General features: G+C 44.5%; 1 protein-coding gene across 1 annotated transcript in view; it reads right to left on the reverse strand.

The window, feature by feature from the left end:
- The window catches only part of SLCO2A1 (solute carrier organic anion transporter family member 2A1), a 915,614-nt gene that overhangs the window by 33,785 nt on the left and 854,634 nt on the right, over positions 1–27,195 (reverse strand). The window contains 3 exon segments of the mRNA XM_030215775.1: positions 4,472–4,595; positions 6,045–6,109; positions 8,561–8,730. Of these exon segments, the coding sequence (XP_030071635.1) occupies positions 4,472–4,595; positions 6,045–6,109; positions 8,561–8,730 (359 nt within the window).

Consider the following 27,195-nt stretch of genomic DNA (forward strand, 5'->3'; position numbering starts at 1 on the left):
ACAAGTAACCCTTTTTTCCCTATCTGGGTGATATCCTCAAAATATACCTTCTCCCGAACCATGCGCTTTTGTGCGACTGTCGGCCTTCCCCCCGTTTCTAGTTTAAAAGCTGCTCTATTTCCTTTTTAAAAGTTGACGCCAGCAGCCTGGTCCCATCCTGGTTAAGGTGAAGCCCATCAGATCGGAATAGGCTCTCCCTTCCCCAGAATGCTGACCAGTTCCTGACAAATCCAAAACCCTTCTCCCCACATCATCGTCTCATCCATGCGTTGAGACTCCGTATCTCTGCCTGTCGCTTGGGCCCTGCGATAGGAACAGGTAGTTCATGTATAGCAGTTATGCCCAAAAAACCACTCCTCCTCTCTCCCTTTCAAAAGAAATCAACCTAGGGAGAGTGGCAAGGGTCCCTCCCCAACCAGGCTAGCATTATACCCTGGCCCCCACCCGCATTACCCTTCAGTAGTAAACCTGTTCTCTCAGCTCCCCTCGTAGGATAGCCACCTTTTCCCTTCTTCTACCAGGCTCTCCTCCTGAGCAGCCCTCTCCTGTTTCACCTCCTTTCCTTCCAGTTTAGTCAGAGCAGCAATCTCCATCGGCTACTCTTGCTCTAGTTCCTCCCCTTTCCTTCACCTTGCCAGTCCATAGGTTCCTCCCCACACCCATTGCTCAGCTGCTCTCTATTTGCTTTATTGGGCAGGTTCAGAGCTCCATCTCTCATCCTGGCTCTCTGGGACAGGTTTTTCCAACTCCCTTCTCTTGCCCTTCTCCTGACCTCCTCTGGGGGCTGTTGGGGATTGAAGTCCCTGTTTCTACCATGGGACCTACTCAGGGGCTGCTGGGAATTGTAGTCTTTTTCTTTTCTCCAATCCCCCAGGGGAAAAGACTCTTTCCTTTCTCTACCCAGTCTCCCTCCCTCTCGAGCCTCCTCGTTCCTCCATGTGCCTTCATTCTCCCTCTCACCCTCATATTCCTCACAACATACATGGTGGAGAGAGGGGGAATTTAGCTTTCTTGGGGGGGGGGGGGGGGGGATTAAGGTGACAGGGAGCAGGGTGGGGGTGTGACTGAATTACATTTTTTGTGTCCTCTTTTTTTTGTCACGGCAAATATGGTAACCCTAACTACACCACTAGACTACCAGGGTTTGTAAGGTAATCCAGGGGTGGGGGGAACTCTGTTTTTTTTGTACTGCAATTGCAAGTAATACAACTAAGATCTTGCACAATAGTTTATATGGTAAATTGAGTGATCCAAATACATGTTTTTGATACAAAATGTTAGCAGGAGTTTAGGTCTTTAAATCTGGGATAAGTTCCTTAGGAATTAGCCTCTCTGTGGAATTATATCAGCTGTCACTCTGAGTGTAGCACGAAGTCAGCCACTGTAAAAGTACTGTCTGTGGCTTTTAGTTGCAGTTTTTATTAGATGCAGTCCATGTGCATCTAATAAAAACTATTTTGCTAGGGCCGCCCGGGGGGGGGGGGGGGGGGGGGGGGGGGAGACAGGGGGGCAAGATGGGCCCGGCGCCAGCAGTCTTCTTCCTGCTTCCAGGTATGTCTCTCTCCTGCTGCTCCTGTGTGCCAGGACCCAGATGACTGCATTAACGTGATAACCCAGGTGACCTGGGTTATTGTGTTAATACAATCATCCGGGTCCCGGCACACAGGAACAGGAGATGGCAGATAGAGGAAGGTAAGAGGGTGGTGGTGACAGTGAGAGAGTGTGTGTGTGTGTGTGGGGGGGGGGGGGGGAGGGGGGGGTGGCACGCGTGGGGGGGCAGTGGCCCAGGTGGAGGGGCGGTCTTACCCCGGGCCCAGCTGTGTCTCTCGGCAGCCATGTATTTTTGCTTGGAGGTAAAATAGTCTTTCATTATTGTAAATAAATGTCACAAATTGAATGCAGTGAAAAACAGGTTCAAGCTTTCTAAGCAAACTAGGCCTGTAAAATCATAGCATCTCTCAGTCCTGATACTTGACTGAAGAAATGTGACAGTCTGATTAAGTTAATGAAGCTTGGCAGAGTTACAAAGTTGGCAAGGATTGTGTACAGCTGGACATAGGCATGCTGAAAAACTATAAAACATAATTGGGCCAGGTGCAGAAAAGTTAAATTTAAGGATGAGGGAAGCTTGGAGATAAGAAAACTTACTAAGGTTGAAACTTGGTCATAATTGGATGAGAGATAAGAAACTTGGAACTTGGGCATAATTGGATGTATGTGCCAATTATGATGAAATTGCAGGTGGCTCATGGGACCAAAAAAGTGTAAAAGGTCTGCTACCTAAGCAGTGCCTCGGAGAAGCCAGTAACCTGTGAAGGCACATGCCATGTGTCACGAAGTGCTGCTCTCCCCACCTCTGAATGCCTGCATACTAGCTGTACTGTGATGTCTTCCTATGTTGTTAAGCTTGCCTTTGGTAAGTATGAAATAAACTTAAGAAAACAAATCTAGTGTGTCCTTCTGATTATGGAGCTCGAGGTCAGAGTAATTAGTAGGAACACGCTAATTATTTACATTATTTAAATTATTATATTCTGGCTTGGATATAGGTTTCGCAGAGGGATACAGACTGCAAGTTCTGAGAATCAACAGCAGTCCTCACTGGTCCACATTCACACAACCAAACTTTAGTTTTCAGTTTTGGCTTTGGCCGAAACCAGGTGATGAGTTTTGGCTGCAATTTCAATTTTGGCTGCAAGCTTTCAGAGGAGTTTCAGCTGAAACAGAAAAAAACAACCCCCACCCCCCCAGTTTCATCGACCTCTAAACTGGACCTTGGTTTTAACGTGTCCCAACCACTTCACTTTTGTAAAGAGAACAGTCAAAGGTTTGTGTTGATAGAAATTTTAAAAACCTGCACAGGGATTCAAGATGGCGGTTTAGAGCAGACGTGCGTTCGGTGTGCTCTTCTGCCCAAGAATAGGGTTGGAATCTGGCACGCTCCTCATAGTAATATGGGGAAAAGAAAGGGCAAAACTGGAGCCCCAACCTCCTCGGGCCCGGCGGTAAACCCCACCACACGCCAACCTACCTTAGAGGCATTTGGTATCCGAACGCCGGCGAATCCAGTGGTAACCTCGGAAGTAATTGCAATTCCAACGGCAAACAGCAGTTCGGAGGGAGTGTCTCTCAGCCCTCCTGCAGGTGAAACCCCGCCGCGACACGGAAGCTCGACGGAGCGGTTATGCAGGGCCCTGGAGACGTCCGAAGTGGGCTTCTTTCCCCGTTCCCTGGAGGAGGTCAGCTCATGGGTAGTCCCCCTGGAGGTATACCAACTGGAGCGGGGATGGTAACATCTACTCCCACGCCGACCAGAGGGAACGCTCCCGGTGAGCAAGGCGGTCTGGTAAGACCTCATAAAGTCACGCTTGACAATCTTTGGGACGCTATCCAAGGGCTCAATTCTTCCCTCCTTCAAATAACAGCCTCTCTTCGAGGGGAGACAGTGGAAGTGAAAAATAATATTGTATCATTGTCTAACAAGATGGAAGAACATACAAAAGGGATTGAGACTATAGAAGAGGAGGTTAAAAACGTTAAAGTGGTAATGGAGTCAGTAATTAAGGACAATGCTGCTAAAACGAGGAAACTGGAATATTTTGAAAACCAGCTCAGAAGGAAAAATCTGAGATTTTTGAATTTTCCTGTTTCACCTTTTATTTCTTCATCAGAACTATTAAAGAAATATTTCCAGGATATTTTAGGGTTGGCAGCAGAAAATCACCCGCCAGTAACAAAAACGTATTATATAAAAAGAAAAGTAAGAAATACTGATCAGCCACCTCAAGAAGAAGTGAATCTCACAGAATTTCTAGAGACTTCTATTGAGAAAGAATGTGCAACTTTACTGGTTTCCTTTGCTCTTGAATTAGACAAGATAAATGTGTTGCGGTTATATTTTCATCATATAAATGACCTTTTCATGGGGGAGAAAATTAGTATTTTTCCAGACTTGGCTAAGGAGACTCAATTGAGAAGGAAGGAGCTCTTGACATTTCGGTCAAGGGTATTAGCCCTAGGGGCTACCTTCTTCATAAAGTTTCCTAGCAGATGTTGTATTTCCTTTGAATCTAATAATTATATTTTCTCTGACCCCAAGAAATTGCAAGAATTTGTGGTTAGTAGGGAGCAGATGAAAGGCCCTGTTGGTGTAGCTTCCCAATTAAGAACTGCTGCCTGATTGTTATCACTGAAGGAACTTCTGCTCTTGAAGTATATAATGTATGTTATGATATTAGTTTTTATAGTTCCTTGATCTTGAATCCGACATTGTGGGTGGAGAATGAAAGTATAATTCTTTATGTTATTTTGAGATTCTATTTGATTGGAATATTTCTACAATTTCTGTAATGTTTCTATATGGTTTTGTAATATGGAAATAAATAAAGAGAGTTATAAATAAAAACCTGCACAGTTCTATGCTGATTCCTCCTTTCATCTTCTTTGAAATTCAGAACACCAAATCTCTCACCTGTTACGCAGCAAGTCATTATTGTAGTACCAGCATGCTCCCTTTTTGCCATTGCAAGTTACCTTCCACCAGATGCAGGTGGAATCAATGATGAGACCAAAGAGTGCTGGAGCTGGAAGCCATGCTGTCAGAGGATGAGATAAAACATTCAACAAAAACAACAAATAAGATACTTTATTTTAAGTGACTATATAGTCACTATAGTAGTACATGCTGAGCAGTACTACTACTACTACTACTTAACATTTCTAGAGCGCTACTAGGGTTACGCAGCGCTGTACAATTTAACAAAGAGAGACAGTCCATGCTCAAAGAGCTTACAATCTAATAGACAAGTGAACGGTCGGTCCGATAGGGGCAGTCAAATTGGGGCAGTCTGGATTCACTGAACGGTAAGGGTTAGGTGCCAAACGCAGCATTGAAGAGGTGGGCTTTAAGCAAAGACTTGAAGACGGGCAGGGAGGGGGCTTGGCATAAGGGCTCAGGAAGGGCTCAGTAGAAGACCTAGGTTTGTTTACCAGACCCAGCATTTACTCCTTGGGCCAAAAGTTACTTGGGGTATGGGGATCCTAGCCTTCAAAAAGCCAACTCTGAAAGATGCACTTGGAGAGATTCACACAGTGAAGGTGGTAGAAATAAAAATGGTAAAACGATTCAAAGAGCAAGAAGACCCCCAATTGTGATAAAAGTCAATAGAAAGCCAAAGGTCAACTGGGACCTATGGCATTGTATCAGGAATTAAAGTGGAAAGACTAGAGGGCCCTAAGGGTGCTTATCTGCCATTATATTCTATATTTTTCTGTTTCACAATGTGAGAACTATCACTGTTGATAGCTGGAATAAATCCAGGGGAATTAAAATGGGGGAAAATACCTGCTTTGCCTCGAAGGAAAGTTCATGCTAGACTGTGACAAACTCACCGTCGTTAAGGACAGCAAGAAGGAATGAGCCGTTTCCAATGAAATAGAAGCCTAAGCAGTAGGAAGAGGCTATCACATGGTACACACAAACTCTGAATAACTGATTTGTGGATCCCTGTATCTTTCACTGATAAAAGTTAACCATCTATATTTCTTATGACATAGAAAGGATGCAGAGATTTAAAAACTGTTATGTACTATGTCATCAGGTCCACCTGCCCACAGATGATCAAGTTATTACAAACTAACAATTTCAGCCCAAAGCACAAGTATTTGGGCCATTTGGAGAAGTATAACAATTTCCAAGGTTCATATTTTATGAAGGCTCAAATGCTATGCTACTGCCCATTACTTACCACTATCCTTATGGGAAATTCCAACTATATGAGTCCATATTTGCTGAATGAAAGATGTGGAAAAGAAATAGGAGGAAGGGACACATTTGTATGAAAAACTGAGTAACTCTGCACTCTACTTAGAGTGTAGGATGGTCAAAAGATTCAAGGCTTATGAACTGTTCTCTGTTCCCCTCCCTCTCCCATTAATATTATGAGTTAGGTTCCCAACAAATTTAAAGAGGCTGGGTAGGGAGGTTGGTTGTGGATAGTACTTCTCAGAACCAAAGTTTTATTCACCTTTAGCTGATCACTCACCCAACAGTCTCATCAGTAAGAACTGCACACCAATGGCAAATGACTTTTCATCCTGTCCCACCACCCTGTCAAGATACATATAAAAAAAAGACTTGAATTATCCTACAACATCCTCAGTGTCCAACTTTCAGAGAAGGATAGAAAGCTAACCTGGCATTTTGGTTTTATAACTGTTTCACATCAATATAATCTCAATTGTTTTCTTGAAAACTTCCAAATATAAACATATAAATAGTTGAGGGTGCTAATAGCTCTAAGCAAGTGTATTGGAGCAACAGAGTCAAATGGAAACAGAGCCTGGCATACTTATAGAAAGAGAGAGAAAAAAGAAAATGAAAGACTCCATTTTAGTCCTAGTTGGATTTTCATCCATTCGTACAGGCATATATTTCCTTTATTCTTCTCAATATGCTGACTCTTCATTTGTAAATGGTCAGAGTATGGAAGGTACACAGGCTCAGGAGCAGAAAGATAATCTAGAATTTCACCCTGAATTCAATACACCCCTAAATCATGACTGTAAGAAACTAGAAGGCTGTGATAGGGGATGACTCACTCTATACATGTTCGTATCAGAGCGAAGTCACAAGGCTGAATGGAACTTTGATTTGATGTATTTTGGCAGTCTGTGCAATCAAGATTATAGAGAAGACACCTTAATTAGAGGGTGAAGTATTTCTGTGCATGAAAGAGGAGTGGGATTTGGGTGTGTTAGATGTGAAGATCTTACGGTAGTCTGGTAGCCAAATAGGCCAGCAGGAAAAATAAGATGATAATATCTCTGTATAAGTCTCTTGTGAGACCTTGTATAGAATACTGAGTACATTTCTGAATACTGCACCTTCAAAAAGACATAAACAAGATGTCAGTTCAGAAGGCAGCTACTAAAATGGCCAGTGGTCTTCACAATAAAGTGTATGAGGACAAACTTAAATATCTCAATATGTATACTTTGAAAGAAAGGCAGGAGAAAGGAGACATGATAAAGACATTTAAATATCTCTGTGACATAAATGCACAGGAGTTAAGTTTATTTCAACTGAAAGGAAGCTCTGGAATAAGGAGGCATAGGATGAAAGTGAAAGGAGACAGACTCAGTAGTAACCTTCACAGAAAGAGTGGTGAATACATGGAATGCCCTCCTGGTGGAGGTGATGGCGATGAAGACTGAACCTGAATTCAAGAAAGCTTGAGGCAAGTACATAGCATCTCTAAAGGAGAGGATGGGAACTAGTAGATGGTATGGATGGGCAGACTGGATAGGCCATATGGTCTATCTACCTTCAATTTTTTTTCTTTGTAATTCCGTTCCAGATTTAGGAGTGAATGCAGTGATGGGATAATTTATGTAGTGCAATGTACACCTATTCAAACACTTTCAAATTATACTTGATCTCTCTCTCACAGTAGTAGACTGAACTTATTTTTCTAAATGAAGTTTTGTCCACCTACCAATGTTCATGTAGATAGGTGGAAAAGTATAAACAGCAGAAGAAAGTAGACCTGGTTAGGAGCAAAGAAAATAAAATCCACCAGTGTGGTAGAAAGGAAAACCTGAAACTATTCAATGCTTCATGGTTCACTTTGTGTGCTCTGAGCACCATCCCAATCACACGCTAGCCTGTGGTTGATGGTTTACTTTTAGTGCTCAGAGTAGCATCTAATTTAGTGATGTCAGTATAGTTTGCATGCTTAGAGCAGGTATAGTTCCAGATGTTCCGTTTTAGACTATACAGTAAACTATTTACATTCTACAAGGTTTCATTTCTATTTTATTAGCACCCCTGATGCAGGCATCTGGCAAATTGTAGCCACATCAGGTTCTTCTCTTTGGTTAATAAACTATTTTTTTTTACCATATTGGCAGGTTTTGTTTTCTTTGGATGTATCCTGGTTGCTCCTGACCAGACCTATGTTTTTCTACTGCACCTATCAATTAAAAACAACCCCCCACCCCCCCCCAAAAAAAAAAACCCAAAGGAATAAATCTGCACATATTTCTAGGAGATTTCATGGGACTTTTTGAGCAATCATTTTCTAATTTTCAAGTACTATTTAGGAAAAATAATGTCATAAGTCAGTGGCTCCCAAACCTGGACCTGGAGGCACCCCAGCCAGTCAGGTTTTCAGGATGTCCACAATGAATACTCATGAGAGGATTTGCATGCAGTGGAGGCAATGTATGCAAATAGGGATATTCATTATGGCTATCATGAAAACCTGATTGGGTGCCTCCAGGATCAGGTTTGGAAATCACTGGCATATTTACCCAAGATTATGTGATATAATCACTTTAGGAAAGGTACAGTTTCCAAATTCTTACAGAATGAAAAAGTTAAAACCGAATTTTCAAATGTTGTCCAAAGGATACTTGCTATGAAATGCTTGGAACATTAGCCTACCTTCATGCGGCCTGCCATCTCAGATGTACTGGAGATATATTGTAGAGACAGAGTGACTGTATGGTGTGATAAGCGAAGTAATATATATTACAGTAGAAGAAAATACTGGCTTACCGTAGCACCATCATGTAGAGGGGGTTGTGGGAAAGGCATGCTATCAGTCCAGCAAATGAGATGAGGAATACAACAGGCAGCAGGAAGTGGGAGCAGCTGATGAAACACGATTGTGCTTGTGCCGTGCTCTGTCCATGATTGCTATGAATACAGGAGCAGTTTGTGTAAATCTGTAAAGGGGAAAAAGACCCAGATCTATTGTGACACTATGCCAACATTCACACACTATAGCACGTGCAAAAGTAGAGGGCACTAATATCCTTTCTATCTTGGCACCCTGCAATAGAAATTTAGGAATCCAGCATAATTCTGCAGAAGAAGGAAGCTGGGATCAAGCAGTTGGGTTTGATGAGCTGGTTCAGGAGGGTCAGATGTCCAGATATGAGCAGGATAATCTTGTTTCTTCTCTTCTGCCTGGCAAAGCAGTCAGTTTGTCATAACCTTTCAGTCCATTAAAGGTACAGGCTAGGGGGTTAGAGGGCCAGAATCATTGGAATTGCAGCCATCCCATGATGCCCCTTGCCTTTAAAGGGCAGCCTTGAATGGGAAACACCAATATTCCTCCACAGCTATGTTAAATTCTGAGCTCATCAATTCATGTTGATTTTTGTCAGGTAATTATTGACTCTCATCTCCCCCTCCAGCAGTTAGAAGATCCCTTGGCTACTTATGGCTAGGGAAGTGTATCATACAGAAGACTTGAAATACCAGCTAGCATTTTCTTTCTGAATAAATTATGACATAAATTGTGAGAGGCTTAGTGCATAGCTTAGCACAGGTTCTACGCACAATTTTCTGCACTGTTATGGCTGCCCTATTAAGAGAAGAGTTTAAGCACAAAAAGACTGTGCTCAAAGAATTGTGTAGGCATTCGTGTGCTGTTCATTTAAATCCAATGATAATGAAGGCATCGGCTATTAAACCCAGATGGAAAGAAGTGCACACATGCCCCAAAGACTTACTGCCTAGTTTTCTAACACCGGGGAATTACCACATAGTCTGAGGAGAAGTAAAAGGTTAACTTGCTTTTCTGTGGTTAGTATTAGGGAGGGTTTCATGCCAGTTTCTTTTCTTGTGCCGCCATGAACTACCCACAACTTTTTTTTTCTTGTTTTAGTGAAGGGAATGGGTAGACAATCTAGTGAATAATATGAAGAAAAAACATAGCAGAGGGCAGAAGTGCTGAGGTGATTGCATGGCTGGTTATGAGGGAAGCACTTCAGCTGTGAAATGATACAATATGCTCAACTGTAGAAATTATATCATGCCAATAACATGACATCAAATTTTGGTATTTCAGATATGTACATCTAATGTGCATAATATATATGCAGACAAGGTACTCCAGGCTTCAGTACAATTTGCACAAAATATTGATTCTGCTGCTAATGCCTGTCCAACACACTACAAGGTATGTTGGTTTTCATGGTAATGGTTATATTCTTCCATGTTTACAAATATATTTGCATATGATTTGTTTACTATACTGGACAAAACTTTTTTTATGCATGTGTTAGAAAACTGTGCTATCTGTGAATGCTGACATGGCCACCATCATATATAAGAACGTCAGTGGTCAGGTTCTTTAGCTTACATGAATCTAGTGGCTTAAAATAAGATTTCATCAGATGACTTAGAATAATGTTGAAGTCCCAATAAAGAGCACGTGACTTGATGGGAGGCTCGGCCCTCATTAGGTGGCAAGTAAATGCTGTACAGAGATGAGTTTTCCTTTTACCCGGTGACAAGTGCCAATTGCACTAAGGTGAATGAGATCCGGGAAATTATAGACTGGTGAGTCTGACGTCGGTGCCGGGGAAAATGGTAGAGGCTATTATCAAAAACAAAATTACAGAGCACATCCAAGGACATGGATTACTGAGACCAAGTCAGCACGGCTTTTGTGTGGGGAAATCTTGCCTGACCAATTTACTTCAATTCTTTGAAGGAGTAAACAAACATGTGGACAAAGGGGAGCCGGTTGATATTGTGTATCTGGATTTTCAAAAGGCGTTTGACAAGGTACCTCATGAAAAGCTACAGAGGAAATTGGAGGGTCATGGGATAGGAGGAAATGTCCTATTGTGGATTAAAAACTGGTTGAAGGATAGGAAACAGAGAGTGGGGTTAAATGGGCAGAATTCACAATGGAGAAGGGTAGTTAGTGGGGTTCCTCAGGGGTCTGTGCTAGGACCGCTGCTTTTTAACATATTTATAAATGATTTAGAGATGGGAGTAACTAGCGAGATAATTAAATTTGCTGATGACACAAAGTTATTCAAAGTCGTGAATTCGCGACAGGATTGAGAAAAATTACAGAAGGACCTTACGAGACTGGGAGACTGGGCGGCTAAATGGCAGATGACGTTTAATGTGAGCAAGTGCAAGGTGATGCATGTGGGAAAAAAGAACCCGAATTATAGCTATGTCATGCAAGGTTCCACATTAGGAGTTACGGATCAAGAAAGGGATCTGGGTGTCGTCGTTGATAATACACTGAAACTTTCTGCTCAGTGTGCTGCTGCGGCTAGGAAAGCAAATAGAATGTTGGGTGTTATTAGGAAAGGTATGGAAAACAGGTGTGAGGATGTTATAATGCCGTTGTATCGCTCCGTGGTGCGACCGCACCTTGAGTACTGTGTTCAATTCTGGTCGCCGCATCTCAAGAAAGATATAGTAGAATTGGAAAAGGTGCAGCGAAGGGCGACTAAAATGATAGCGGGGATAGGACGACTTCCCTATGAAGAAAGACTAAGGAGGCTAGGGCTTTTCAGCTTGGAGAAGAGACGGCTGAGGGGAGACATGATAGAGGTATATAAAATATTGAGTGGAGTGGAACAATTGGATGTGAAGCGTCTGTTCACGCTTTCCAAAAATACTAAGACTAAGGGGCATGCGATGAAACTACAGTGTAGTAAATTTAAAACAAATCGGAGAAAAGTTTTCTTCACCCAACGCATAATTAAACTCTGGAATTCGTTGCTGGAGAACGTGATGAAGGCGGTTAGCTTAGCAGAGTTTAAAAAGGGGTTAGACGGTTTCCTAAAGGCCAAGTCCATAAACTGCTACTAAATGGACTTGGGAAAAATCCACAATTCCAGGAATAACATGTATAGAATGTTTGTACGTTTGGGAAGCTCGCCAGGTGCCATTTGCTTGGATTGGCCGCTGTCATGGACAGGATGCTGGGCTCGATGGACCTTTGGTCTTTTCCCAGTGTGGTATTACTTATGTACTTATGTACTCAAATATGTATTGTAGAAGGTATTCAAGCATACTTTATGTAGAACAGGAAAAGGGGTCTAAGGCTTTACAGTCACACAGCACAGCAACCCTCTTCTACTTAAAGCCATACAAATGCCCAGTGGACTCTCTCTTAGAAGTCAGAAAGATCTGTGATATGCTGTAAGGCAGATTCAGGGGAGCTATAGTTATAATCTCAAGATACAGGATGTTTCATGTTTGAATTATTTCAGTACCCAGAAAAACTCTGATAGGGTGGCTTGGCCCTTTCTTTGGCAGGTATTGCGCACTATGGGATTTGGTTCAAATTTTTTTAGGATGGCTTGACTTAAGCTCAATGGGGGTTATACATCTGCTCTTTCCATAGTGTGGGGCATGTGGCAGAGGGGGCCCTTTGTCACCGCTTCTTTTTGCGTTGTCTATTGAGCCCTTGGCACAGAGAATATGATCATTGGTGGATGTTAAGGGGGTTTTGGTGGTTAATGTTGAACATAAAATGGTTCTTTTTGCAGATTTCCTGTTAGTTTATGTAAGTGTGCCAGACTGTTTTTACCTTATTGTGGGAGTTGGCATCATTTGGTGTGCTTTCAGGGATCAAAGTCAATTATGATAAATCTGAATTGATGGGGGGGGGGGGGGGGGTTATGATTACTCCAACTGAGAAGGTTCTTCTTTAGAAAGAATTTCCTTTTCGCTGGGCTGAGTGTAGTTTTAAATATTTAGGGATACAGGTCCCTCAGGATTTGTCTTGAGTTTACTCTTTGAACTATACCATCAGCTTTGTAGGGATACACATCATTGGCGAGAGGGCTGGTTATCCTGGTGGGTTCAGATAGCAGTGATTAAAATAAATGTACTCTCCCGCCTGCTGGTCTATTTTCAAACTCTGTCTGATCTGCTATACCTCTAGACGGAGATTTCTAAATTTATTTGGGGGGTGCACAAGTGTTGTGGCAAGAGGTGGAGTTTGGGGGGGGGGGGGGGGGGAGCGTGAAGTTCTTAATCTTCTTTGGTATTACTAGGTGTCTCAGCTGAAATTGATCTCAGTGTGGGAGCTTAGCCCGACCACTGTGATTACACAGATGGAATAGTAAGGGGTGCAAGGGTATAGCCTTCGGGCTTCTCTGTGGACCTCTCTCTTTCCCAAGGCATATAAACAGATTTCCACTAACCCATTTGTTTTCACACTTGCTGTCCTTATGGAGCAGCCTTAAAGAAAATTATGTGGCTCCCGGAGAGCCTCCTCTATGGCGAACATTTCTTTTGAACCTGGGTTTCAGGTGGTTCAGGGGAAAGATAATCTGGCAAACTGGGCACTGCAGGGTATAGTTCGATTTTGAGATTTACTCAATATTGGTGAGCAGTATGTGTTCCCTAGTTGACTTTTTTTTATGTATTTACAAATTAAACAATACATGTCTCAAAGGGGTTGGCTGAGGGAGGACCCAGATGACCATGAGCATTTTGAAAAAACTTATGAGATTAGGACATGGGAACTGAATTGTAAGTGAATGGAAGGTTAAGAAAGCTTCTATTTGTGAGCTTTTGAAGGAGAAGAATGTTTACTAAGTGCTGATTAGATGGTACTATACCCCTGCTATGCTTCCCATGGCTTCTGACTTATTATGGCATTGTGTCAGGGAACGGGGCACCTTTTCTATAGTTGGTGGACTTGTGGGAAATTGCAGGACCTTTGGACTTTGGTGACGAGGAGGATTTCTACTTCCTTGGGTTGCTCTTTTCCTTGTGATCCTATATGGTGCCTCTTGGGTCTGGGCAATAGACGGGGACTCAAATAGCAGCACTGCCTTAAACACATGTGCCTAATCAATTTCCGCAGAATGTTAGCTTCGCTGCTACTGTCCCCGCTAACATTAAACTCATGCCACTGCTGAACAGAATGTCAGCCGGCACTCCCCACACTGAGTACACTCCCCTATCGGCTGTTGAACTCAATGGTCTTGTACTACAACTTCCGGATATTGTGAGAGGTGGAACCAAGTGGCTCCATAAGCTCCAAGAAATCACGCTAGGTACCACCCTTTCGGTGGGAGATATAAAGGCCCTCCTTGGCCGCAAGCCGCATGCCAGCTTGACGGACCTATTTGCCCAAGCTGGCTATGCCAAATTTGTGACTGACAGCCAGTATGATGGCAATCCCCTAAAACAGATAGAAACTAAGCTGTTTCAAGAAATTCGTACAGCTTTCCCTCCCCATAAAGACTTTTCAGTTCTCACATCACAAAGATGGGAACCAGATTCCGAATCCATTGATGGATACATAATCAGAATGCAACAGTTGTATAGAGATGAAACAGAGGAGAAATTTGATGCAGACAATGCTCTCCCAGTTTTCTATCATCTCCTGAAACAGACTCTGCCTTCCAAAGTCAAGACGAATCTTGATTCGTCCCATAAAAAGTGGCCCGAGATGAAAGATCACATACTACTACTACTACTATTTAGCATTTCCATAGCGCTGCAAGGCATACGCAGCGCTGCATAAACATAGAAGAAAGACAGTCCCTGCTCAAAGAGCTTACAATCTATTAGACAAAAAAAAGTAAGCAAATCAAATCAATTAATGTGTACAGGAAGGAGGAGAGGAGGGTAGGTGGGCGCGAGTGGTTACGAGTCAAAAGCAATGTTGAATAGGTGGGCTTTCAGTCTAGATTTAAAGGTGGCCAAGGATGGGACAAGACGTAGGGGCTCAGGAAGTTTATTCCAGGCGTAGGATGCAGCGAGACAGAAGGTGCAAAGTCTGGAGTTGGCAGTAGTGGAGAAGGGAACAGATAAGAAAGATTTATCCATGGAGCGGAGTGCACGGGAAGGGGTGTAGGGAAGGACAAGCGTGGAGAGATACTGGGGAGCAGCAGAGTGAGTACATTTATAGGTTAGTAGAAGAAGTTTGAACAGGATGCGAAAACGGATAGGGAGCCAGTGAAGTGACTTGAAGAGAGGGGTAGCACCATTGCAGACAGCTAGTCAAAGACAGACAGAATGAAGATCACAAGGAGCGCGCTATGCGAAAGCAACTGATGGCCTTATAGATAGCTGAATATAAGAGTGAAAAGTCCCCACAGTCTAGTACCTCTAGTTCAGCTATGTCATCCCCAGTTTACCCAGCTACCCCTGAGTCCTACTCAGACTTAAGGGATCATTCTTCATCCTCTAGCTTCTCGTCCTACTCGGACTTACGGGACCATTCTTCATCTTCAAGCTTCTCCTCCTCACCTGAGGCTCATGGTAATCTCACTATGTACTCTGGCAATCGTGGTAAACAACAATGCCAGAGGCCCCAATTCTAGGCCATACAGAAATGACCGTAGGGGTGACTACCCAGATTCCTGGGGACGGCAGCCTCAGAGAAGCCCCCCAGAGGTACTAATTATAATAATAGGTGACCTTGGGACTACCCTTCACAGCCTAGTCCAAATCGCTGTGCGAATGTTGAGTGCTATCGCTGCCATGGCCTTGGCCACTATGATGCCGAATGCAATCAACCACATTTTCCCCGCAATGAGAGACGTTACTCTCCCCCAGATCGGCAGTCGTTCCCCCTTTGGAACCCCAATCAGCGTAACCCCCAGTGACTAGGCGTGGTTCGAACTCAGGCGGGATTTGAAGATCCAATGATTACACTGCTCATTTGCGATGTACCTGTCCCCTTTCTAATTGATACAGGTGCATCTCGCTCTGTACTTGCTAGTGTTCCATTTAAACTGAAAAAAATGCTTGAAATTGACTTCTGAAAATATAACAACTACTGGGTTGGATGGGGTCCCCAAGGACACCCCTCTTTTGGAACCGCTGCTTATAGGGTACGCGGATCAACAGTTATCAGCCCCGTTGTTATATGCCCCCCTGTGCCCAGTTAATTTACTAGGCAGAGACTTGCTGACAGTTCAAATTTGAAATTAACTTTAATTTGTCCAGTCTCACTGAAAACAATTCCCTGTTAATGGCAGTTACTTCCTATGTCGACAAACAAATAACCGACACTCTTGACAAGTTACCTGGTTATTTATGGGCGTCGCCCGACTCACCCTATGGTCAGGTGATTGATCGCTCACACCACATTCACCTTATGCCTGGTGCCAAAGGCCCTAAAATCTCTCAGTACCCCTTGAAACAGGAAGTAATAGACGGTACTCAAGAACAAATTAATTCACTAGTGCAACATGGTATTATAGAAAAATGCCATTCTCCATACAACACCCCATTGTTCCCCGTTAAGAAGAAAGAGCCCGGTGCTTGGCGCATAGTCCAAGATTTGCGAGCTTTGAATGATACTGTTACTCCTATATTTCCCAATGTGGAAAATCCAACTACCCTTTTGAACAGTATCACTTTGCAGAATTATCACTCTACTATTGATCTGTCCAATGCCTTTTTCTTTATACCACTTGACACTGAGAGACGTCCCCTAACGGCCTTTCAGTTTGATAACACTACCTATCAATGGACATGCCTTCCTCAAGGCTTCATTGATAGCCCTACAATTTTCTCTCAAACACTAGCAGAACACATTCGAGAATTCAGGCAACACAGGTATGTCATGCCCCCTAACACAGCCATTATTCAATATGTTGATGATATGCTCATCACCTGTCCAGATTTTGATACCTGTTTGAAGGTCACGTATGACTTCTTGTCGTTCTTGGCCTCAACGGGGTATAAAGTTAACCAAAAGAAATTAAGAGTTGCCCAGTCTCAGGTTACCTTTCTCAGTCACCAGATTGGCCCTCGTGAAAGAGGCCTGGGTCCAGATACTCTGCAACACGTGTCCTCTTTGCGCATGCCCGCAACTGTCTCTGACCTTCAAGCAGTGTTGGGAATGCTTAACTTTTGCAGATCCCGGACTATTCGGCTCGAACTCGGGAATTCTATCACAAATTACAGGGAAAACAACAACTTAAACATGAGCCGCTGCACTTTAATGCCATTGAAACTGAACATCTAATGTCTTTAAAGATGTAATGCTTAGCTGTCCTTTAGCTACAATTGATGTAGGCCAGGATGTGCATTTATGGGTTGTGCACTCAGATGACACCTGGTTTTGCTTAATCACACAGGCAGATGTGGCACAGGTAGCTTGTGGCTACCTTTCTGGTACATTTACCCCAGTTGAAAAAGCTTTTGCTACCTGTGAGAAAGGACTAGTCGCGGCCTCTACCGCGATCACCAAGCTGTACAGCTATATCCCCCACCTCCCGGTGATTTTGCACACCTCGCATGATGTAAAGTATCTTTTAGACAAGCAGATTAGTCACACGACTGTTTCATGCCTACAGAAATACCAAGTTCTTTTGTTTAGTATTGTACACTCCATATACCCTCTGACCTTGACTGACCTTCAACGCCTAGATCCTCTGCTTACTATGACACAAACAGTTCCCGGTGCCCTATTTCCCCATCAGTGTACTACTCAACTGGCACCCTTGCCTGATTCCCTTACAGTTCACTATGAAATTTTGCAGGAAGAAGAAGTTTGGTTTACTGATGGCTCATGCCAGAATGGTAAAGTGGGGTTTGCCGCTTTACGGTTCACACCGGAAGAGGATATACTCGATCCGGTGCAGTTTAGATTACCCGATACATTTACTGCTCAAACTGTTGAATTATCAGCTGTAGTATATGTCCTACAATTTAAAGCCCAAAATACAGATTTATCTATAGTAACTGATTCTGATTATGTTTTCTCCTCCTTGCATTCACATGTTCGAAAATGGAACCAGAGAGGAATGATATCCTCTACTAGTCAGCCATTAAGCCACATACCTCTGTGGACTGCCCTTTTTGAGGCACTTCAACAGCGCCATCAGAAGGGCCTCCGCACAGGTATTAGCTGGATAAGAGCCCACCAAGAAACTACCTTCGCCTTTGCCATTAATGGGAACAATTTGGCTGATGAGCTGGCCCGGGAAGTGACGTCCACGCGTGACCACTCCCTCACTTTGACCACTGATGCTGTGAGGTCACACCCTCTGACCACACCCCTTTTCCCCACCCTGACCCCGCTCCTTGTTGCCCACCTTACCCCTCTCCTTGACACCCCCGCCACACCCCCTGACATACCCACTTCCACACACCCCGGCCACGCCCCCCCCCCCGAAACAACCCCCGACATGCCTCTTTCCCCTCCCTCTGACTCTCCCCCTGATGTCACTCCCCTGCCTGACCCTCCCCTTTCAGATGTTTCCACTACTTTACTGTCTTCTGTGACCCAAGCCGAGCTCAAGCAGTGGAAACTTACAGGTTGCTCCATTAATCCTGCCGGTCTCTGGATACACCCTGATGGCAAATTGTGTACATCTCAGTATATTTTATCCCTTCTATTACATGCCTTACATTATCCTTTACATCTAAATGCAAATACTTTGTATGATCAACTATCTTCTAAACTGTGGGCACCTCAGCTGTTACAACAATGTAAGACTGTAGTTCAGAATTGTTACAAGTGTTTTCTCTATACTCTGAAGCGGGGACCCGCTGTACCTGCCGGCCACTTGCCTGTTGTGCAAGGGCCTGGTCAGCACTGGCATGTTGATTTCACCGACATGCAGACACCTGTAAAAGGCAAAAGGTTTCTGCTTGTCTGCGTGGACGCTTTCTTGAAGTGGATCGAAGCATTCCCATGCACTAGAGAAAACTGCCCACGTTATGGCCAAATCGCTTAGCCAAGAGATAATTCCTAGATTTGGCATATCATGTAAAATTACTACCGATAATGGCTCTCATTTTGTTAATGAGTTCCTCAAATCATTTTTTCCTGCTTTGGGTATAACACACAGAACTGTATGTGTTTATAAACCTACTAGCAATGGTCTTGTTGAACGCTACAATGGCTTGTTGAAAAATAAACTGAGACAGCTTATGGCAAATGGAATTAAAAATTGGCTCGATGCCCTACCATTGGTTCTTTTATCCCTTAGAGCCACTCCATCTGCCTCTTTAAAGCTGACTCCATTTCAACTCTGTACTGGTCGCAATATGCACCTGATACCTGGCAATCCTGCCAATACTTTACCTGATCACTACTCTGTATATTGGGATGTATTGCAAACAATCATTACTTCTCTGTCTTTGATCCCTCAGGCTATCTCAGACAGAAGAGGGGAGGGTAATGATCAGAAACCCTCTACCGGCAACACCAAGGCTCTCAAAGTTGGAGACCTAGTACACCGGAAGTATTATACACACAAAAGTTGGAAGGACCCAATTTACGTTGGACCCTTCAAGGTTGAGGCATTATCTGCCACAGCAGCCAAGCTACAGGACCACACGTCGTGGGTCCACCTGAAAGATATATGAGTCTACCCAGCTACAGAAATAGATGTTACCAGTCCAGCCACCACAAGCTCAGCCACCAGCAGCACCTGCACAAGACCAACAGGGGTCACCCCCATTGATTCCCATCGACCTACAGGTGCCACCCCCGCTGATCTCCATACCACCACCACCAGTTCCTGATCCATGAGCCAGACTGCGGCAATTGCGACTTTTGGTTGCAGAATTGATCGAACCTGATTCTCCAGATCTGGTTGCCCTCCAGAATATCTACTTTGAAATCTCTAACATCCTGAACCTCTACCAGTCCTCTTTTGCATCACTGGACCTGGGCTAATTGCTACCTAAATGCAAAAGAACTTTACCATCGATGATATTCCTTTCCAAGAGACCATCTGCTTAGTTACACCACCTGCTGTTCTTCAAAGACATACATCTGGCGAAAGCGCAAGCGGAAGAAAAAATGGCTAGAAATGTAAGGAAGGATGACAAAAATTTCTTCAGGTATATTAGTGAAAGGAGGAAGACAAATAAGGGAATTGTGAGACTGAAAGACGCTGCGAACAGCTATGTAGACAATGATGAAGAAAAAGCAAATTTGCTAAATAGATACTTTTGTTCTGTTTTCACAGAAGAAAATCCTGGAGAAGGACCGCGATGGACTGGCAAAAGTACAAATGAAAGTGGAGTAGATATAGCACAGTTCACGGAAGAGAGTGTGTATAAACAACTTGAAAAGCTAAAGGTGGACAAAGCCATGGGACCGGACGGGATCCACCCCAGGATAATAAAAGAGCTCAGAGAGGTTCTGGCGGGCCCTCTTAAAGATTTATTAAAGATTTAATAAATCATTGGAAACGGGATAGGTTCCGTGGGATTGGAGAACAGCAGATGTGGTCCCTCTTCACAAAAGTGGTGATAGGGAAGAAGCTGGAAACTACAGGCAGGTAGGTAAGCCTCACTTCAATTATTGGAAAAGTAATGGAAGCGATGCTGAAGGAAAGGATAGTGAATTTCCTGGAAGCCAATAAGTTGCAAGATCCGAGACAACATGGTTTTACTAAAGGTAAATCGTGCCAAACGAATCTCATTGAATTCTTTGACTGGGTGACTGGATAATTAAATCAGGGATGTGCTATAGATGTAATCTACCTAGATTTCAGCAAAGCTTTTGACACGGTTCCCCAAAGGAGGCTCTTGAACAAACTGGACGGGCTGAAGATAGGACCCGAAGTGGTGAACTGAATTAGGAACTGGTTGACGGACAGACGCCAGAGGGTGGTGGTAAATGGAATTCGCTCGGAGGAGGGAAAGGTGAGTAGTGGAGTGCCTCAGGGATCGGTGCTGGGACCGATTCTGTTCAATATACTTGTGAGTGACATTGATGAAGGGTTAGAAGGTAAAGTTTGCCTTTTTGCGGATGATACTAAGATTTGTAACAGAGTGGACACCCGGGAGGGAGTGGAAAACATGAAAAAGGATCTGCGGAAGCTAGAAGAATGGTCTAGGGTTTGGCAATTAAAATTCAATGCGAAGAAATGCAAAGTGATGCACTTAGGGAGTAGAAATCCATGGGAGAGTCTGATAGGTACCGACGGGGAGAGGGATCTTGGGGTGATAGCATCTGAGGATCTGAAGCCAAAAATATTTGGGATAATTCCTTTTTTTCTGTATTTCATAATTTGTACCTTTCTGGAGTGGAGGAGTGGCCTAGTGGTTAGTGCACCAATCTTGACATCCAGAGGTGCCTGGTTCAATTCCCACTGCTGCTCCTTGTGATCTTGGGCAAGCCTCAGGTACAAACTTAGATTGTGAACCCTCCAGGGACAGGGAAATAACCAGTGTGCCTGAATGTAACTCACCTTGAGCAACTACTGAAAAGGTGTGAGCAAAATCCAAATAAATATTTTTTAAAAACAACTTTCTTGGATGACGCGGAGCTGAGCGGACGCCCGAAGCACCGGCTCCAGCCCGCCCTTAAATAAATCGGCGAAATAACCCGCTAATCCCTCCCGAAGTGACCCCTCAGCGAGATATCCGTGCACAGGATTGTGAGCGCAACAAATTGAGAAGCTCGCGAGTGCCTATAAAAAGAAAGAGAAGCAGGGTATGCCAGCAAAGACCCCGCGGGGGAAGAAAAGCACCTGCTGCGAGGAAAACAAGATGGCGGCGACTACAGAGACTGCGATAATGGGGCCGATCCCACCCGAGTTAATTAAAGAATTGGCGCAGCAGCTGTCAGTGGTCCTAGAGGAAAAGCTATCTAAATTGCAGACATCAGTGGACAATATCCGTGAAGCGGTGGAACGCCAGAGCGCCCGTTTGCAACAAGTTGAGGACCGAGTGTCACAGTGTGAAGATGAGGCTTCGGGCGCGAGCGGGAGAATTGCAGCGCTGGAACGGAAGTGTGAGCAATTGGAGAGAAAGGCGGATGACTTAGAAAACCGCAGTAGGCGCAATAACTTGCGGATTGTGGGCCTGCCCGAAGCGGTCAAAGCGTCGGAGCTCAGGAAACTTTTAGAACACTGGCTCCCGGAACAATTAGGGCTGGATTTTGGCGGGAAACCACCACAAGTGGAACGCATACACAGAGTGGGAGCAGAACGGCCAGCTGATAGCAGACCGAGACAGGTCCTGGCGAAGTTACTGAATTATATGGATAAAGAAGCTATCTTGCAGGCCTACCGACGAAAACCTGACTTGGAGTACAATGGTAAAAAAATCCTGCTTTTTCAGGACTATTCGGCGGTGGTGGCTGACCAGCGGAGGATTATGGGTCGCCAGTGTAAGAGACTGTATGAGAAGGGAGTTCGCTTCTCTCTATTGTACCCGGCTAAAGTACGTGTGCTGCACGAGAATAAGACTTTGTTTTTCACGAAATCAGAAGCTCTGGAAACCTTTGTGACTAACTTAAAATGAGGTGGGAGCTGCTGAACTGCAAGGATTTTGTGACACAGCTAGTTGAGGAGGGCTGAAGGACACTGAAGCATTCGTCAGGAGACATCTTGAAGGAAAGGGAGCCACCATGCACGAGTGGGTCTTGATGACCAAAGATGGCGATTATAATGAAAGCAGCAGGGCAGGACAACAGGGTGGCGAAGGTCATGGCTACTACACTTGCGGGCCCTGCGGTTATGAGAAGCTTTTGGTCCGACCCGCTGCAATAATAAGTTCAGATTATCAGACTTTAAAAGTGTGGGGGCTCCCTGATGAAAACTTTTTGACAGTATGCATTGATGACAGGTTGTATTGTACATTGTTATGTGTTAAGGTTATCGTTGTTAACCGGGACAAATGTTGGGGAGTCAGGGAAAGGGAGGGAAGAGGAAGGGGGTGGAGCAGCCGGGAAGAGTTGGTGGTGTGTCAGAAGGGTGTGTGTATGATGAACTGGGTGAGCGAGGGGAAAAGGTTCTGGGGGGGGGGGGGGGGGGGGATTATTAAGATGGGGACCTGGAAGGGGGAGAGGGAGGGTGGGATTAGGGGAAGGGAGCAGGGAGAGGGGGAATCGGGGGGCTTAGCGGTTAAACCATTGAACAGCACTGGAACGATCACCAAGGGGTGGAGATTTGGAAAACTAGTAGGTAGACAAGGCACAGAACGGAAAGAGACAAGAGTGAACGAATGGCCCGAGGGATTAGCTGGGAGGCTCTTGGGTCCTGCAAAGGAAATTCCAGCAAGGGGAGACGATGAATGGCAGTTGAATGGCTAATTTGAGGATTGTGACTTTAAATGTTGATGGAGTGCACTCCCCAGTTAAGCGTACGAAAATATTGCAGGCACTCAAGAGGCAGAAAGCTGATATAGCTATGTTGCAAGAGACCCACCTAAGTAAGATGGAACATTTAAAATTAAAAAGGGACTGGGTAGGAGACGTATTTTTTGCCTCTTACAATGGGAGACAACGAGGGGTAGCCATACTGTTTAAGAAATCTGTTTCCTTTAACTTACACAGAATGTACCAAGACCCAGATGGAAGATTTCTCATAGTAGCAGGAGAACTACAGAGCAAACGGGTGGGGTTGTGTAGTGTATACGCACCCAATGTATACTCACACAGTTTTTTCACCTTGCTGGCCGCTAAATTGGTAACATTTGATCAATATCACTTAGTAATAGGGGGGGATTTTAATGTTGTCAGTGACCCTTCTATAGATTGTAAACCCCCCAGAAGGGCAGGCAAAGATCAAGACGACAGAGGAGTCAACTTTTTGATGAAGGAGTTAGATTTAGTGGATATATGGCGACACCAACATCTAGATGAGGCTGATTATACATTTTTCTCGCACCCTCATGGGACGCACTCTCGCCTTGACTACTTGCTCGTGCCTTACTCGGTAGTCCTGGGGGTGTGTCAATCGGGAATCGGAGAGCCAGAGGTATCTGATCATTCACCGGTATGGATGGAGTGGCAAGGGGGAGGACGGGAGGGGGCTGACCGGTGGCGTATGAACCCGGCACTGTATCAAAGCAGGGAGTTCCATACCTATTTGAGAAAGAGCTGGATAGATTATGTCGCAGAAAATGATGTACAGGATGTGACCCCAAGAGTATTCTGGGAGGCCTCAAAGGCAGTACTACGAGGGAAGATTATCTCGTATGTGGCCTCAATGAATAAAAAACGAGGGGAGAGAATTCGAACACTTACCTTGCAATTGAAAGAAGCGCGACGAGCGCTCATCGGGTGTTCCTCTGACTCCACTAGGAAGGCATATATGGAACGGAGGAAAGAGGTGCAAAAAGTGTCGGAGGAAAGTGCACTATATAACATAAAATTATACAAATACAAATTACACCGGTGGGGCAATAAGACGGGTAAATTACTAGCATCCCTAGTGAAGCAAAGAACGGCAAAAAGATTTATAACTAAAATAAGGAATAGGGAGGGTGAAGTTAGAACTCAGTTAGCTGATATTAAAAAAGAGTTTGTTGAGTATTATTCAGCGTTATACCAAGCAGGGGATTTCTCAGAAGATAAATGCCTGGAATTCTTTGAAGGGTTAGGGCTGCCCAGGATTTCTGAGGAACAGAGGAGGGGGCTAAACGCACCTATTCAGGGTAAGGAAGTGCAACAAGTGATTAAGCGCCTTAAGTTGGCCAAGGCGCCAGGCCCAGATGGCCTAGGGGTGGAGTATTATAAAATATTGCAGGATGTCATGGTTGCACCCTTTATAGCTATGTGTGAAGAGAGCAAGGAAAAGGGGGCATTGGGGGCGGTATTAAATCATGCGCATATTGTGTTGATCCCTAAACCGGGAAAAGATGAGGAATTGGTGGGTTACTACAGGCCCATATCGTTATTAAATCAAGACATCAAGATCCTGGCAGCGGTGTTGGCGGACAGATTGGGGAAGGTGGTTCCCGACCTGGTCCACCCGGACCAGGTGGGTTTTGTCAAAGGGAGGTATGCGTCAGCTAACATCCTGAAGGTGAGCCGAATACTAATGGAGGGTGCTAGCAGAAAGGGAGACGCAATAGTGGCAAGCCTTGATGCAGAAAAGGCTTTCGATAAGGTCGTTTGGCCTTACTTGTTTTGGATTCTAGACCGCTTTGGTATTCAGGGAGATTTTCTGGGATGGGTTCGAGCGCTATACTGCCACCCAACAGCGCAGCTTCTTGTCAATGAGTCCCTGTCTGATACATTTACTTTGGGGGGAGGGACTAGGCAGGGTTGCCCCCTCTCACCGCTGCTATTTCTTCTGACTCTGGAACCCCTGGCAGCAAAGCTAAGGCAGGACACCACGCTGAAAGGACTAAAGGTGGGTGGGGAGGAATATATTATTAATTTATTTGCAGACGATATGCTGCTTTTGTTGGATGAGGCATCTCGGACCCTGCCACTGGTTATGTCCTTTATCCGAGCTTTTGGGGCTTTTTCGGGCCTCAGTATAAACTTCGACAAGTCCGAGGCCCTACCGGTAAATGACCCGTGTATTAGTAGAGCATTAGACTCCTTTCCATTACGTTGGGCTACAGAGGGTATTAAATATTTGGGGATCCACATTAGTGCAAATTTGGCATGGGTATACAAAAAAAATGTGTTAGACCGATTAGGAGAGATAAAAAACATATGCCAAAAATGGAAAGACCTACCTGTGAATTTTTTAGGGCGCATAGCGCTGGTTAAAATGGTCTTATTGCCCAAGATACTTTACCCGTTACAAATGCTCCCTTTATGGTTTAGGGCTTCGGAGGAGCGTTCCTATAGAGGTATTGTAGGTACCTTCATCTGGCATGCCAAATGTTCGCGGATAGCGTTTACCAAATTGACTAGGAATAATGGGCAGGGGGGACTCCGACTCCCAGACCTACGGGTTTATAATGTAGCAGCACTGATGCGGTGGATACATGAATTGATTACGGAGAAGGGTTTTTATGCCCCCCGGGGCTTTTGGGAGAGCTGGTGCAGGCCAAATGACCCTTTTACAGTTTTAGAATCCTGGGCAGTACAGGGGGCAAGAAAGAAAGTGGATAATCCCTATGTAGCAGCCCTTCAATTGGCTTGGAGATGGTGGAGAGGACAGGCGGGAAATAAAGTGGGGGTCAGCCCGTTCCTACCGTTGGTGGGGAACATGGCTTTCCCGGCGGGGATGGGAAGGTCAGTCTTCTGTAAATGGAGGGATAAAGGTTGTCGGTTTATAGGTCAATTCCGGGGGGAGGGGGAAGATGTCTTTCCCACGTTCGCCACAGTGTGTGACGAATTACAGATTCCTGGCTCTCACTTCTTTGCATACCTCCAGGCGCGAGATTACGTACTGAGTGTGGAGCAAGGCGATAGCACGATTTACAAAACTTGATCACACCTTTATGCAGATGACCCCGCTTCATAATAGGCTGACTGGCTGGTGTCAGTTGATTAGGGAGAACATGCAATCCCCCCACTTAAAATCACTAGCTGCAACGTGGAGTGAGGATACTGTGGAAGAGGTGTCGGTGGAGAGATTGAGCGCAGTCTTTCGAGGTCTGCGGGGGCTAACACCGAATTCGTCTTTACAAGACACACAGTATAGAATCCTTTACAGGGTGCATATCACTAAAGTTAGGGGGAAAGCCCTGGGAATGTGGGACAGTGATACATGTGACAAGTGCGGGGGGGCAGTGGGCACCTTTTTGCACTCCTTCATGGAATGTCCTACTCTGCAGGAACTATGGTCTGGGGCGCTAACAACTTTGGAAGAGATATTACAGCGCTCAGTGGAGTGGCAATATTCAATCACATTAATGGGGTGTGGGCAGGCTCTTAGGGAGCAGGGGTTGAGAGTCTCACAATGTAAATTTGTTTTGCTAGCCTTGATTTTGCTTAAAAGGTGTGTGCTGAAACAGTGGGTGCAGAGAGAGCCCCCGGCCCTTGCAGTGTGGAAACATAGTATGCTTGAGATGGCTCATTGGGTGGATATGAGATACAAATTTGTGACCTCGCTGGGTGCTCGTCAATATCGTGACTTGTGGGGAAGAACATGTGCCTTGTTCATGATGCCTACATAAGAAGAGTATAATTGATTAAGTCAGTGCACTGTTTAAGTGATAAAGGATAGGGGGGAGGGGGGAGGGGTCTTTGCTGGGGGAGGGGAAGAAACGGGGGGGGGGGGGAATAAAAATAAAAACATGGAATTCAGTAGATTGTTGGCAGAGTTGTCAAGACATGCTTTGTTGTTTGTATTAATGTTGCTCTTGATGCCTGTATATGAATCCATGGAACAATAAAAACATTTATAAAAAAAAAAAAAAACAACTTTCTTTTATGTTATTCTTTACTAGTAAAAAAGGCCCGTTTCTTAACGCAATGAAACGGGCGCTAGCAATGTAATGAGTTCCTGCCGTTAATGTTTCCACAGTTGTATTCTGAATATAATTGTTGTTTACATGTGTAAGATTTCTTTATATACAATATTTTTTGTGTAAACTGTGTTACAATGTGGTAAAAGTTTTCCTTGTTCAGGCCCTTCAATCAGTTTAACAATCACATCAGAAGAGCTCCTTACTCGTGAGAATGCAACATACAGTTGCCCATGTGAGAGACTGAGAGTGACAGTGTGTTTTACAGACAGTGTAAGAGAGAGATACACAGAGTGACTGAGTGTGTGTGTGTGTGAGTGACAAAGTGA

The sequence above is a fragment of the Microcaecilia unicolor genome, chromosome 10 (assembly GCF_901765095.1).
Source record: "Microcaecilia unicolor chromosome 10, aMicUni1.1, whole genome shotgun sequence".
NCBI lineage: Eukaryota > Metazoa > Chordata > Amphibia > Gymnophiona > Siphonopidae > Microcaecilia > Microcaecilia unicolor.